General features: G+C 38.9%; 2 protein-coding genes across 2 annotated transcripts; both read left to right on the plus strand.

The window, feature by feature from the left end:
* The first annotated feature begins 343 nt into the window (after positions 1 to 343).
* LOC122992531 (claudin-10) lies at positions 344 to 2,779 on the plus strand. Its single transcript, XM_044366361.1, has 5 exons — positions 344 to 651; positions 740 to 901; positions 980 to 1,061; positions 1,193 to 1,300; positions 1,428 to 2,779. The coding sequence occupies exons 1-5, from the start codon at positions 420 to 422 to the stop codon at positions 1,618 to 1,620; spliced, it is 777 nt and encodes a 258-aa protein (XP_044222296.1). The 5' UTR covers positions 344 to 419; the 3' UTR covers positions 1,621 to 2,779.
* A 743-nt stretch (positions 2,780 to 3,522) lies between these two features.
* dnajc3a (DnaJ (Hsp40) homolog, subfamily C, member 3a) lies at positions 3,523 to 16,482 on the plus strand. Its single transcript, XM_044366334.1, has 12 exons — positions 3,523 to 3,861; positions 4,231 to 4,341; positions 4,433 to 4,557; positions 5,226 to 5,300; positions 6,869 to 7,021; positions 7,162 to 7,343; positions 8,120 to 8,239; positions 8,816 to 8,921; positions 9,020 to 9,140; positions 13,863 to 13,995; positions 14,496 to 14,644; positions 15,907 to 16,482. Exons 1-12 carry the CDS (start codon positions 3,780 to 3,782, stop codon positions 16,062 to 16,064), a joined length of 1,515 nt encoding a protein of 504 aa, XP_044222269.1. The 5' UTR covers positions 3,523 to 3,779; the 3' UTR covers positions 16,065 to 16,482.

A 16,482-nucleotide genomic window follows, 5' to 3' on the forward strand; every position in this document is an offset into this window, starting at 1 on the left:
GCCACTAATGATATTGCAAATCCTTTAAAACTTGCCCTTTCTTACTTTCATGTGTGTTATTATTGCCTTGTTAACATTGTTGGACTTTGTCAGACACACCATCTGAAATAAGAGGCCCAAACCTACACCAACACACTATGAATGGAACTGAAACCCATGCTGGTACACTGCTGGGTATCATACTAACAACAAACACATTATCAAGGTGACCTTCACATAACACAGGAATAAGGCAAAACATGTGATGATGTACACAAACCACACTTGTCCTCTTTTGTGTGTGTGTTACCGTCATGTGAGGTGGGACTTACAGACTCTGCGGTGAGCAATCTTCTCTCCTCCTACAGTTCAGGAGCTTGTGACAGTGCTACTGTGTGATTTGCCTTTTCTCCATCTAGCTGTTCAACTTCAAGGCGAACATGAGTTACAGGACTGTGGTGATGTACATGGAGATCGGCTGCTTTGTGGTTTGTGTGTCTGGATGGATCCTGGTTTGTTCCACCATGCCTACAGAGATCTGGACTTGGTCAGAAGTTGACAGCATAGTTCTGACTACATCGAACTACTTCTCCAACCTGTGGAAGGATTGTATATCTGATTCAACTGGAGTCTCTGACTGCAAAGGAATTCCATCGATGCTTGCACTTAATTGTGAGTAAAATGTATTTTAGCACAAGCCATGATAGTATCTGAATCTTGTAGTATGTGTGTTGAATTTTGTTTTGCTGCTCTTGGACAGGGGACATTCACATGTGCCGCGCTCTCATCATCATCTCTATTATCCTGTCATTCTTTGGATCAGTTCTGGTCTTAGTGGGAATGAAGTGCACTAAGATTGGAGGATCAGAACTCGCTAATGCAAGAGTAACCTTTGCTGGGGGGATGAATTACCTTATCGGAGGTAAGATGTCACACCGAGAGTTAATTGAAAGAGGTCATGTTGCAATATTGTGAGAGAAATATGTGCCTTTTGTTTCAGGGATGTGTTCTATGGTTGCTTTCTCCTATTATGGCAACAAAATTAGAGCAGAATTTCAAGACCCAAACTTCAGGGCTCAGAAGTATGTACCGTTTTTAAGTGACATGGATGAAGTATACAACAAACTAGCCTTATTATTGCATCAACATTGATCACATAATTCTTTGAGTGGAGTACCGTACCTTCATGACTTATTCTTGTGTTTATTGCCAGGTTTGAAATAGGCGTTGGAGTGTTTATTGGTTGGGGAGGCTCCACCTTACTTGTTGTTGGAGGTCTTATTTACAGTATCTTTGCAGGGAGGGAAGGGTGCCACTCAAGGTACAGTGCTGTGATGACTGTTTGCGTGTGTGTGTGTGTGTATATCATATATCCAGCATTTTTTATTCACCCTCACCCACCAACAGAGAAAATTAAACAATATATTTCTTGAATTTAATCCTCATAGTTCAAAACGACGCCTTGCCTACCAACTCCCTGATGCCTACATAGCTGTCCCAACAAAAAAAAGCCTCGTGTCTTCGGCTCGCACAGAGATCAGTGAGAGCAGAAAATCAAGGTCCACGAGCGGCAGCAGAGACAGCAGCATCTCTGGGATCACCAGTAGCACCAAGACGTCAGTTTCAAATGCACAAGTGTGACCTCAAGTGTGATTTTAGTGGCGTTATTTTATATTGCAAGTTCATACTCTAGCTTTAACCGTTGCATTAAGAATATGCCCTTTTCACAGTGGTCATTTTGACTTGCAGGAAAAGCACAGGTGTTACTAATAACATTAACAATGGCTCTGAACTATTCAAGTGTGCCAGTAAGCCGTAAGAGTGTGACGTGAGCCAGCATGCACAATACCAGGAACCCTGGAACCGAAGCAGCTAAATGAAATTCAGCCGTCATTAATTTTATTAGGTGCACCTGTGCTTTTTCTACTGTGACATGTCAGAATGTCTTCCATTAAAAAAGGCCTCTTTTCTTCTATGTGTGTGTGCAAGTTTCCCTTTTTAGGTACACTGATTGTCACTAAGACACATCATTTGCAATAAAGCACAGTGTGTGAACCTCCCACAGTTAACCCTCGCTTTACTGAGGGACATCAAAAGACATCATTACTATTAAAGATAACAAGCATGATAAAATGGAATCATGCAAAAAATTATAAAGAAGGAAAACAAATGTGTTCATTTATTTAGATGTTTTTGTTGTTGTAACAGTGAATATGTTTTCAATGCTGTGATGGTGCCTGAACATAGTTTTATGTCCTGTCCTCTTGCTCTGACCTGAACAACAGTAGCTCTAACAATCTGTACATGACCACAGAAGTAACTATGTTGACTCAGTGTGTAAGTTCCTCATTTCCACATGTGCTTAAATGGTAATATAAGATTGCAAACTTTTAATCAAATGCTGCCTGATGTTGTCTGATGTTTTTGAAAGAGATGGATGAATCACAGCAAAAAAACACATTTTTCCCGCCACAGTTATGATAGGAGTAAATGTAAAGATGTTTGCTTGTTTCATTGTAACTGTAATGCTTCCTTATGATTGTGTACTAAGTCTTACAACAGTTATTCTATTAGACTTCATACTGCAGCTTCCTCTGTCTCTCTAAAAAGAGAAAAAACGTCTTCACACTTTGTGCTGTAAATGCATGGAAGGAGCTTCCAGAGGATGTAGTGTGGCTCCTTCAGTAAACTCTTTTAAAAATAGACTGGATAAATTCTGGTCAACTAAGGATATTTTATATAATTATAAAGTTGATTTGTGCAATTATTGGTATTTTAAATGAGTATATTGTTGTATGTTTTTTTTTAATTGTGAAATGTGTGGAGAATCTGTATCTTGTACCTGAAAACGTTTAACAAATTTCAATAAATTTAATTTGTCACAAGAAAATCTGACACTTTAGAGGCTACTTTAGTTCACGTTTCTTTATACTCAACCTTATGGCTGAAGTTACAGTTACTTTGCATGTTACAGTTTTACATGCAAAACATGTGATAAACTAATAAAACATTAAAATTGGATGTATTTCATAAAGTTGAAACTAGCTAACTTATGAAGCAGACATATATTTTCACTTAAACCATCATCAACATTTCTTACTAAATGGCAGTAACAAAGTACATTTATTCAAGCACCATACTTATAAACAACACTGAAGTACTTGCACTTTACTAAGTATTCATGTTGATCTATACTTCAGCTTCACTACATTTTAGATGGAAATATTGTACTGGTTTCATCTTTAACAATGCGTTCTATTGATTTAAAAGTTTGTTATATTGTGTCAAATCTTCATCTGAAAAGTAACTAAAGCTGTTAAATAAATGTAGTGGAGTAGAAAGTACAATATTTCCCCCTGAATATATAGTGGAGTGGAAGTATAAAGTAGCCTCAAATGGAAATACTCCAGTAAAATACAAGTACCTCATAAATTGTAGTTAAGCACAGTACTTGAGTAAATGTACTGGGTTACTTTCCACCACTGTGACACACACACACGCACACACACACACAGACACACACAGACACACACAGATAACCTGCTTGTGCTGCCGTGGCTCCTCTCCGTTGAGCCAGCAGAGGTGGGCGGGGTTTTCCAAACAATGCAGCCAATCAGCGTCACCCACGCCCGGTCGGTAGAGTTTGCTGCCCCGCTGTGAGTCTGGGAGAAGAGAGGCAATGCTGAGTAGCTGTCAACACAGGGGACCGCTGACAATTAAGCGAAACATTAGTTGAAAAACCGCATCGGTTAGTTTTGTAAGTCGCAACGAGTGAGGGGCTGTCTGATCCAAATCTAACCATGGTTTCCATCGAACATGTAGCTCACAAAATATTGACCTACATGCCATATGTTCTTGTTTTGATTGACATGAGATATGAAGGTAAGAAACTGACTATACTAACTAGGCAAGCTAATGCTAGCTACTACCTAGCGTTACCGTTACAGTTAGCTACAGCTTCGACGCTGGTTCGTTTAAACAGTAACGGTAACTCGAGCTAAATCGATAACATTGTGTTAGCTAACGTCAGCTAGCCTCAGTTTAGCAAGGCAAATCACTCTGTTAGCTTATCGGTTAATAGTTTTTGAGCGTGATGTATTTGTTAGTGACCTAATTGACGGTGACGCTAAGTCATTTTTTACCTGTCAATGACGAGAACACATTAAAAAGCTAGCTAGTGCTGTTAGCTGTAGCATGTGAAACTGGTGTCAGTGTCGTGGCAAAAGTGTCAGTGTTGTGAATGTTTCTCAGGAGTGAAATGTGGCAGAGAGGGCAGTGTGGACAATCATATGGAGATGGGGAAGAAACTGCTTGCTGCTGGCCAGCTAGCCGATGCACTCTCTCATTTCCATGCAGCTGTGGGTAAGTGACAGAAGAGGTTACCTACCGTCACGTATGTATGTGAATAACTCTCAACATGTGTGGTTATGTTTTCAAATGTTTCTTTTGTCAGACGGAGATCCCAAGAACTACATGGCCTTCTACAGGAGAGCTACCGTGTTTCTGGCTATGGGGAAGTCAAAATCTGCACTTCCAGATTTGAGCAGAGTCATTGAGCTCAAACCAGACTTCACATCTGTGAGTTTCCTTGATTTGAAAACACCGCTGCACACAGTTTTATGCTTCCTGTGACCTTACCAAAAGTATAACTTAGAGCTGCAACTATCAGTTGATGAATCGATTTGTTGCCAGCTATTAAATTAATCGCCAACTATTTTGATAATTGATTCATTGTTTGGAGTCATTCTTTAAGAAATAAATGTCCAGATTCTTTGATTGCAGCTTCGCAAATTTGAATATTTTCAGATTTCTTTAGTCTTCTATTATAGTAAATTGAGTATCTTTGAGTTTTGGACTGTTGTTGGGACAAAAGAAGACATTTGAGGATCATCTTGGGGTTTGGGAAATAGTGATCAACTTTTTTTTTTTTTTTTACCATTTTCAGACGTTTTATACACCTAACTAATTGATTAATCGAGAAAATAATCAACAGATTAATCAATAATGAAAATAATCGTCAGTTGCAGCTTAAAACATTGTAGGTCTGACTGATTTGTTTGAGAGAAAAATGTGAAAAAGCTTCTATCTATCTGTCTCTCTGTCTATGTGTGTTTGTACGTGCGCCCTTTTTATCGTTTATGTCACCTTTGGGCACAAATGTTCTGGGAAAGTAGTCAGTTATTTCAGCTGTGTTGATCAGTTTATATTTGCAGTCTTTGTACAAAACTTGTTCCGTCTCTCAACAGGCACGGCTTCAGAGAGGAAATCTCCTTCTGAAGCAGGGGAGACTGGATGAAGCAGAAAGTGACTTTAAGAAAGTGGTAAGTGTGACACATGCAGTTCTAACTCAACTACAACAAAACCAAGAAGAGAAGGAACTGACCTCTTTGTCAGGAAAGTAGGAGTTCACCAGGAGGTGTCAGTGTTGTTCTTTAGTCTGCTGTTGTAGTGACACTAAACTGAATCATTAGAACTAAGCTTTAAGTTTTTTTGTCAATATGATTTTAAACTAATGACAGTCATGTTTTAATTTATTAACAGCTTTTTTGTTTAGAATGAGCCTTTTAAGAGGAGTATTTGTGTTTTTTTTATGCATGTGTACACTTCATTTACTTTACTACACTTTGTTTTACTAAAAGGTTGACAGCATGTGATGTTTTTTGCATCGATGGGGTGAATATACTTAGCACAGAGCTCTTTGAAACAAAGCATTAACTAAGGTATAACTTAAGCATGCCACCAAAAACCTTAGATAACCTTAGAAAACCCTGCATCCTTAAGCCATCTGACGAGACGTAGATAATAATTGAATTGGCAGTGACTGAATTCTCATTCAGGCCTTCTGAGATCATTTTCGGGTACTCGTTTAGGATTAAGACTGAATCTCGCTAATGCACTTTCCATTAGAACTACCATTTTACACTAAGGTTTCACAACTCCGCCAAGGGATGTTTATACCCTTGCTGTATCTAGTTTTAGTTTCCATTCTGTATTCTCAGGTGAGGTTATCGAGTGTGTGTGTGTGTGTGCGGGGGATCATTTGGTTGTTCCTCCTGTGTGCTTAAAGGAATGGCAGATAGTGTCACATTGTGCATAGACCTATTTTGATCATTACTACCTTGACTTTTAGTTTCCCTTAATTGAAAACCAGTAAGTGTTTGAACTTTATTATGTGTGTAGGTTGAAGCTCAGCGGTTAGTCTGTTCTATCAGGCTGTAATGTGAAACCTCAGGTGGCTTGAATGAAATAATCACAGTATGCTACAGGCTTAGATTTTATATTATGTTTCAATTTCAAGAAGGCAAGAGCCCACATTCCCAGCAGAGGCCAATAGGCATCTGGGCTTGTGCAGTTTTGCGTGGACTACACTTTGCTAGCATAATGTCAAGGGATCCGGCCAGAGGTGCAGGCTGTCCTGCTGCTTCAGCAGTCCAGATCATTGGACTTGCGTAATTCATCACATTTATGCATTACCCTCGTCCCTAAGCTGAGCTAGCAGGGAACACTTAAAGGGTAGCCAGGTCTATTTGTAAAGGATGCGTCATTAGCCGAGATTGGTCTTGTGAATATGATGACCTCTATGATGAAAGTAATTATAGTGTAATGGGTTTAGGTAAGCACTGCTGTGATAGGCAGTGCTTTCAAGAGGCAAAGTTAGTTGGCGCAAGACTCTTTTCAGAAATGTAGGGGGTCTGTATTGGAGTACATCAGTGAAGGACAGAATCATTTTTTCTTACACACACTCGGTTTCTGGTAACCATCTGCATCTCTTACTCCACATTCTTCTCCACACTTTTTTTTTTTGGTCACTCAAGCTTTTTCCCAGTTTTGACTGCTTAAACCGTGTCTGTAAGCATTAGATGTCATGTCTTACCTTGCGATGTTCCAGCTCAAATCCAACCCCAGCGACAAAGAAGAGAGGGAAGCCCAGAGTCAGCTCACAAAGTCAGATGAAATTCAGCGGTTGGTGGCTCAGGCACGCAGCAGCTACAACAGCAAGGATTACCTGACAGCTGCCACCCAGCTCGACACTGTCATTGAGGCAAGACAGCATTTTCAGCATTGTCTAATTTTCTTGCAAGCATGACCAGTTTTTTTTAATGTTCTCATCACTGCAGGTTTACAGAGCAGTTATATATCTACTAGCTGCAGTTTCTAAGTGTTATTGTCTGTCTGTTCCAGACTTGCGTTTGGGATGTGACCTCTCGTGAGATGCGAGCTGAGTGTTTTATTCAGATGGGAGAGATGGGGAAGGCCATCAGCGACCTTAAAGCTGCCTCCAAGTTAAAGAACGACAATACCCAGGCTTTCTTCAAACTCAGCACTATATACTATAACCTTGGAGACCATGAGATGTCCCTCAAGTAAGACCCACTCTCAGACTGCTCTCTTTGACGAAGCTCACACACTGATATCAGACACTGTGACAAGTAGCATCACATCACATCGCATTGACATTACCAGTCTGTAATTTTTTTTTGTGCAATTGTTTGAATCTCTACTTTATATCAGTGTAATGTCATTTATAAATGCATATATGTTGCATTTGTCTTTTTGTGACAAGAAGGTGGACAAAATAACAAGAACATCTTATAATACAACTCAGTAGTCCTGCAGTAAATGTTTGTTTTTTTATTGAGACTTTTTTGATTCAACTTGATTCCCATTTTGTATTGATAACCAAACTATTTTGAAATAGATGCGCCAGTGATTAAAATAGTGACTATCTTACTACTTTGCACATCTGCCAGTTGTCTGTATTGAAAAGTTAAAGCTGCCTTTGTAATTATGACAACAAAAGCAATCACAAATACTGTAAAAATACTGAATGAAATGAGGACAAAACTCAAGAAAACTACATTTGTAAAGAGGAACAATGAGTATGAGTCAACCCTCTATTTGTACAACTCCTGACTAACAAGCTCGTTGGCCTCAAAAATGATCTCAGCATTGGAATCAACATTGTATGAGCTTCACCAAATGTGTATTTACTGCAGGACTGTTATGTGTACGATAAGATGTCCTCATGATTTTGTCCGCTCCTTGTAAGTTGACAATTCATCAGGTAATATCACCAGAAACCTGGCCTCACTGTTTTAAACCACCCTAACCTCCTGACCTCCTCTCCTCTGATCCGCAGTGAGGTGCGTGAGTGCCTAAAGCTGGATCCTGATCATAAGCAGTGCTACAGCCATTACAAGCAGGTCAAGAAGCTCAACAAACAGATCCAGTCTGCAGAGGAACTCATCCAAGAGCAGAGGTGTGTGTGTGTGTGTGTGTGTGTGTGTGTGTGTGTGTGTGTGTGTGTGTGTGTGTGTGTGTGTGTGTGTGTGTGTGTGTGTGTGTGTGTGTGGCTGTCATAGGCTACTTTTGGAGACAAATTTCAGACTTAAGACCAGTTAATTGGAGACAAAAACCATGCCCCCAATTAGTAAAATGCTGATTTGTGGTTAGGGTTAGGTCTCCCTTAATGTCCCCAAAAGTGACCTAGGTCAATGTGTGTATGTGTGTGCGCGTGTGTGTTCAGGCAGTTGCATATCCTTATAAATATAAAATAATATCCCCTTTTAACACCAGGGATTGCATCAGCTGTAGAATGAGTGCTTCCTCACCCTCGAGCTCTTCGACTTTCTGCTCTTACAAACAGGCATGCAAATCCCATCTGAATGTGAACACTTGTCACATCATATTTGCGAACATAAGATAACATATTCATAAGAGTAAATAGAGAATAACAGAGTGATGTGATGTTTGTAAGTGCATAGATCCATGTTGCATTCCACTGTATTGCCAGCATCACAGTGTTGAAACACGTACCTGCTTCCTGCTCTTTTAGGTATGAAGACGCGGTGAGCAAATACGAGGCAGTGATGAAGACTGAGCCCAACGTGCCGCATTTCTCTCTGCTCGCCAAAGAGCGCATCTGCCACGCGCTGGCGCAGGTAAGACCCCTTACTGCTGCCTTAAGATGCATTAACTCACTCTGTGTCTGTGTTGAATAATACATCTGACCATCATGTTTGCACTGTGTTATGAGCAGAGCCAGCAGGCTAGCAGAGCTATCTCAGTGTGTAGTGAAGTCCTGGAGTCGGACCCGCAGAATGTCAATGCGCTGAAGGACAGAGCCGAGGCCTACGTCCAAGAGGAACAGTACGAGGAAGGTAAGTCCCTCAGTTGTAGCTGTATGTAATTCAGATGTTTTTCGATTCAATTTAGTCAGTCTGTTAAATTTTCAGATTCTGAGCCAGAGTCACATTTGTGCAGTTCTCAAACAATTTGAGAACAATGCACACGAGAAATAAAAAAAACAAAAAAGTAGATTTGAAAAATAAATAAATAATAATTATAAAATCAAATCAAATAAAAACTTGATAAAATCAATAAAGAAAAAAAGACAAATAAAACCAATATGAGGGGAAAATATTTAAAAACACAAATACAATAAAATAAGTGATTAAAATAAAACAAATAATGTCCATAAAGCATTCTAATAAACAGCCAGACTATAAAGAGGTGTGTTCTTAAGTTTAATTAAAAATATCAGCAATCCCAACTTCCGCACTGGTTCATTCATTGCAAGCATGTCGGCTGGTGCAAGACTATAAGGTGCTTTTAAAAAAGAATTTAAAAATCAATACAGAAATAGTTCTATTAATCCTTTTCCAATGGATGTTCATTCATTTCAGTCAGTGTGTTTTTTGTTGAATACGGACTGAATTATGACACAGATGATGCATGAATAGCAGCTGTTTGCAAAATGTATTATTATTACATTATTTTACCTGTTTCATTATGACCTCTTAGTGAAGTTACTGAAATTTACTGCATTTTGTAAAAGCTCTAACTCTACTACACTTGAGAGGCAAACCAACTGGTGTCATTGCAGGAGTCTAACACAAGGGGTCCTTGTAACTCTACCCATAATACACAGTGAAACAAAGTTAAAATATCAATGATAATCATATAAACATCTTACCATTGATCACTTTATTTGTTGAAATGTGTCCATGTATACTGGCAAACCCAGGGTTAGGGTGAGGGTTAAGAGGATGCTCGCTTCTAAATAAATTATACCTCATTTACATTCACAATCTGTTTGTTCTTCACTAAATCCATTTTGACTGTGAATTGAAATAAACATGATATAGTATGGATTTCCATAGCTAATTTAGTTAAAGCATATAACTGCTATGTCTCATCTGTCATCTATGAGAGCGCTTAACCGACGCAGTATAATTAAAATTAGGTGTGGAGCAGTGTGCTAGAAGTAAGTATAGCCTGCGAGGTGTAGAGCCGCCCTGCGCTACTGGCGGAAATTATGCAGAGTTTTCTTGTTTATCAGGCCTAAAGCCATTCTTAGGTGGTAGTGCGAAAACACACACACACACACACTCAACACTTACTATCTCCATAAAGCCTTTCCTGGTGGAGGGGAGGGGGTTAGGCTGAAACAGCGGTCTCCCTTACACTATCTGTTGTCAAATCGCAGAGAGTCCAGTGATGGCAGATGGTGAAGTCTCCAGGAATAGTCCATCTCCCACTCATCATTTTACCTGTCACCTGATGTTCTGCTGCCACTGTGCAGACAACCAATGGATATTTTAGTCAAAGTGGCTGCCTACATTTTATGTTTATCTGTCAATTAAGTTTGAAATTTAAAGTAAACCACCCAACTGTGAACAGATTGCCAATGCAGTATCATACTACTGTTTCCTATAGAAAAGGAAAACATCATTTCTCCTCCAGCAGCTCACTCTATTACAATTTGAAACACTCACACCTTTTGATATCTAGAAATACTGTTAATTGTTGGAAAAATGTAATTAAAGAAAAAAACAATCATACCAAATTTGTACCTTTACACATCAAGTAAACATGTGTCAAGTGGTAGAAACACAGTTGGACGTTTTAATAGCACACACTTGAAACTTGAAAGAGCATAACGCAGAGGAAGCAAACTTGGCAATAGAGACTATTGAAAGCAAAAGTTTTTGTTTGTAGAAAAATGTGATGATCCCAAAGTGTAAAAATGTTCAAATTCTGGACTTTAAAGAGAAAAAGAAGAATGTAGTATTTTATCGATACTGACAGATACTCAGACTACGTCTACATTAAACCGACTAAATTCTAAAACGCCTTTTTCGAGAAAAACCAACGTGTTTCAGCTCATTTCTGCAAATTCTTCCGTCCACATTAAAACGCCAAAACAGGCGATTCTCTTCCCACTGGGCGCGCACGGAGAACGGGCGAGCAAGTCAGCCACAGAAAACTGGCGAAGAAGAAACTGTATACTATTTCTGTGGCAGCTTCCTGACATTTTGTTTATTAAGAGCAGATTACAACGTCAGCGAGAGAAAGGTGGCAGTCAGCTACGTTGAACTCTAAACAAGCTATCAAAGTAGACAATAAAGGGAACAACAATCTCATGAAGCCGCCCGCCATTGTTGTTTTTGTCATTGTTTATTCTTCTTCCTCAAATTTAGTTGGTTAGTGTGGACATGGTATCAGCGTCGTGGTATCATTATCTATATCTGAAATTAACACACACACACATACATACATATACATATAACCAACCAGTGTGACACACAAGAGCTCAGATATTCTGCTGGTTATTTTTCAGCAGCCTGCTGCTGGTTGCACAAGACTGAATAGAGGTGACCACAGTGAGTCCGTGGTACGTAAACACACTTTTGATAATGTGCGTCATTCAGATTGGAGACTGCAGATGGAAAACAGTCCTACTGTCCCTCATACCTGACACTTTCAGATGACTGTACAGGCAGTTAATTGGCTAAAAATGGGCGTCTGTCATACAGCATGGACCAGCTGCTGCCGATGGGAGACGCCGGTCACAATCAGATGTTGTTATTTCTGGCCTGCTGGAGTGATTTCCACAATTGGAAATCAATCAAAATTAGAAATTTTGGGTAATCAAACATTTCATCTTTTACAGACACAAGCTTTCTGTCTAAGCATTAAATATCCACTTGAGGTTATGATGTTACATTTTTATTTTATTTCAGCTAACGGCTCATAAAACACAAGTGTTAGATGTAAAATATCAAAGCATGCACGCACAAAAAAGCAGCTATAAAAAAGATGAAGGAGTCGATTAAAGGGTCATGTCAGTCAGCATTTAGGTCATGCTGTTAACTTGTTAGGAGCGTCACTTTTTCAGTTAATTCACACACAATACATGTAGTCTAATCAAAACTACATTGTGTATTCGGCGTCCTGTTCGTTCGTGGTCCTCTGCCGACTGTTCAGATGTCATCATGGTACCGTTCAGAGTCTACACACGGAATATTTCAAAAGAAAACATACACACACGTCCGATTAAACCCACACAATTAATGTCACCATCACTCCAGGCGGGTCGGTCCCAGAGTGATAACAGCCTTCACCAAGATCCCATCAGCTCCGCAACCACAGGAGATGCTGGCTGAGTCCGTGTGTTGTCATTACCATGACATGAACATGCCAGCATGTGGGCTTTTAAACTGTCAGAAACCCACGGGGTGTTTTATACACCTCAATACACATAACAGGGTAAACAAACCTCAAAGCCACTCAAACGTGCGCACACAAACAGCCTGAAGCTGCTGCAGCATGATCTGAAGGTGATTCACCGCATGAATAAAGCGGTTTACTTCTTAACCACATTACAAGATGGAGCCTCTTTAGAGATGTCATTACTGACACTAATAATAACATAATAATACAACTTTATAGATATAACACATTTAATACAAAAATATGCAATATACTTCACAAAACATGGAAAAAAAATAACAAAAGGATGCAAGATGTAACAAATAGGAACAAAAAAATAGACTAATGAAACAGATTTATTATAAAAACAAATTCATGGAAAACCTTTTATTTATTCATGGAAGTGTTACTGTGAGGCAGCCTGTCTTTTGTAGGAACACCATGATCACACTCACACCTGGAAGCTGCCCAGTACGACCACAGTCTGATCTACCAGCCACTGAGCAGGGAGCGCTGCTTTTTCACTTTTCCCCACCCAGATTTATCCTGCCGATGCAGGGATCAAACTGTTCTACCAGTCACAAGCTCGCTTCTCTAATCTTTAGGCCACTTCTGCCATGACTGTCATGATTGTTGATTGTCTTAAACATTATTAAATCACATATGTCGCTACAGATGATTGCACCTCAAACACAACAGCCTCAGCAAGCCTCTACAGTTAATAATAATAATAAAAAATATGCCCTTTCAATGTAATAATTAACTTAAAAGTGTGGTTATTTGTCCTTTAGACAAATTTAACAAAATGTCAGATGTAACGACCTGTTTGATTTTTTGGGCGTATTTTTTAAAAAACTGGATGCAGCTTCAGATGTGCTGTTCAGATTTATCATCAAAGTGTTTTGACATGAAGTTATACATCTATAAAATAAAATCAGTTTTATATGAATTCAAAATCAGCCACAAACGTCATCAGCTTTTCTTTTTTTAAATTGTGTTGATGATTCATTGTATTCATGAGAAGTCTGCAAATGTAGAGCAGTGGAGAAGCAGGAAACTGGATATAGACACGTCTCAGCAGTATTAGTGTTTTTAAGCACAGCGATCATAATGGCGAAATTGAGGAAATTAAGGCGAAGATTGAAAAATAACGCAGTTAAGATTAAATTACTGTTGGCTGATCCATTTTTGTCTTTGCTTGGTTGATCGTCTGGGTGGAGGCTAATACACATATTACCTCATCACATGGAAAGACTCAGTGCCTTTCTAAAAGAAAAAAAAAACATTTTAATACGGCGAAGGCTTCCCACAAAAACGATTTAAAAGCCTTTTAGCTGCTTCGGATAAGTAAGCAATACTGATTTTTATCCTGTATTCTTATTTTACAGCTATTAAGGACTACGAAAGTGCTGCCCAACACAGCGAGAATGATCGCCAGATCAAAGAGGGCCTGGAGAGAGCTCAGCGACTTCTCAAACAGTCTCAGAAGCGGGATTATTATAAGATCTTGGGAGTGAAGAGGTGGGTGTTGATTGCTGGATTTTGGATATTTTATTAGAGTTTTAAGAGATGTATAACAGACTGGGAGTGTAGTAGATTCTCTAGGGGAAATCAGGGGGGAAATTAGGGTATTTTACAAATGGATTGCTTCACAAGACTGCATCAGAAAGCAATTTATGTTTTAGCTTTCAGATAGCGGTTTACAGTTACTTTTATACATTGAACCACTCCTGCTCCAGGGAAAGACTTACTGTACTGGAAACCAGATTATTTATCACTTTTGTACATTCATGAGTTCAGAGGCACTCCTGACAATTCAAAGCAGAATACAAATTGAAGGCAATAGAAGCACTCATACTTATAAAAAGTAATGGGATATTACACCAGAGCCACTGTGGCAACCCTGACACTTAGTTGAGTATTATTATGTCCAGCTTATGTTGAGAAGAGGGAACGGGAAGCTGTTTTTTTTTTTTTTATCTTCAGTCAATGTGCTGATAATAATCTCCCCATGGTCACAGAACGGCCCAGAAGAAGGAGATTATCAAAGCCTACAGGAAACTGGCACAGCAGTGGCATCCAGACAACTTCCAGGATCCAGCTGAGAAGAAGAAGGCTGAGAAGAAGTTCATAGACATCGCTCAGGCTAAAGAGGTTCTTACTGACCCAGGTAAGAAGCGTGAGGTGTGCAGAGTCTGTGGAAGTTACTGCCAGACTCCCAGTAAATGTCAGGCCTCTGAGGAGCTGCTCTCAACAGCTACTACTTGTTATTTTGTCCAGCGGACTTTCATCCTGAGACACACAGTAAATATACTTTACGTTGTCCATCAGTGAACCTGTTTTATCCAAACTGTTTTACTATTATAGTATTTATTTATCGGGCTATCAGGTTGTCTGATAAGAGTAAATTAAACATTTAATTATGTGGGTCCCATTCACATATTACACTTAAACATTAGTGTTGACACAATTACTGCCAGTAATTCGCTTTGTAAGCTACTGTCAAGAGTTTCAACTCTTCAATCTCCAGAAACTTTATCAGCAACTATTTTAATAATAAACTGTTTATGAAATTCTTGAAGCAAAAACTCAATCTGGATTCACATTCGAAGATGTCACCTTCCTCTTTAAGAAACCGTGATGGGAAAAATTATTAATCTTTAAAATAATCTGCAGATTAATCGGTAATGAAAATAATTCAGTTGCAGCCTTTCTACTGTCAGTTGTGAATGTACTGATTTCCTCCAATCAATGAATTTATTTGTGATCATGCTTTTCAATAATTAGTGTAAATTCATCCAATTACAACATTACTTTTGTGAGCAGTAATTTCTACAGTAATTCTGCAAACAGAAAAATGCTTGTACATTTCACAATCCCCTCACTTTCCATCATAAATTGATCAAATTCAGCACTTATCTTATGAGCCCAGGTGAAATAAAGTCAGACCTCAATAATCCAAGTTCATTACAAGTTCAGTATGAGTCGTCCTCTCAGGCAGTATTATCGAACCCAATAAACTCCACCAATTCAAATCTCAGCAAATCATTTCTAACTTGATACCTTCACTGAACCATCTATAACCTAAGAGCTGGAACTAAACTTTAGATTTCGTGTATGGAGTTTATTGATCACAGGCTGATGAAGATTATTTTAATTTTACTGGAATTCAATACATATTATGTTAATGTTTTAGTTCTTTTAACGCTTATCGCTTTTTTTTTTTTTTTGCCCTCCAGCTTTGCCATTTTTAAAAATTACAGGAAAAATGAGAAAAATTAATTTTTTTTCACAGTTGGCAATCATAAAAAGAACTAATTTAAAAAGTTCCTGGAGGGCTTGATTTCTAATTCAAAAGTTATACATGAGTATGCGTTGTCTTGTTTGTTCTTCTGTTCTGTACTCAATGTGTCAATCTGCTCGTTTTTCTAGAGATGAGAACCAAGTTTGACCAAGGAGAAGACCCAATGGACCCGGAGAGCCAGCAGGGTCACCGTCATCATCAGCACTTCCATGAAGGCTTCCACAGCTTCCAGGGTTTCAATCCATTTGGCTCCGGACCCTTCAACTTTAAATTCAACTTCAACTGAAGATGTTTACATCCAGAACAGCTGGATGGGGATTTTTTGTCTTTTCCCTCTTTATTTGAAGGGGAGAACGCTGGCACCAGGAATGTCGGTCCAGACCAATAGTCTCACAAGATTATGGAGCAAATGGTGACTTAAGCTCAGTGACCTTTAATTAAAGATGCATCTTTGTTGTTGAATGATACAACTTTGAATTCCATTTGGAAAGTCTGTTGCTATGCAAACAAATATCTGCCACGTGTGAAGCAGCTTTTATCTGTCGAGTAAGTGGTTAATTCCACATTACCTCCTTTCCATGTATTGTACACTCTTAAAATTCACATCCATTCAAAAGAATCAATTTGTACATAGGTACAGTGCTATTTTTATATGAATGGAGTTTTTCTGTACTGTAAATAAAGAGCTATTTATGTACATTAAA

Source organism: Thunnus albacares, chromosome 11 (genome assembly GCF_914725855.1).
Source record: "Thunnus albacares chromosome 11, fThuAlb1.1, whole genome shotgun sequence".
Taxonomy (NCBI): Eukaryota; Metazoa; Chordata; class Actinopteri; order Scombriformes; family Scombridae; genus Thunnus; species Thunnus albacares.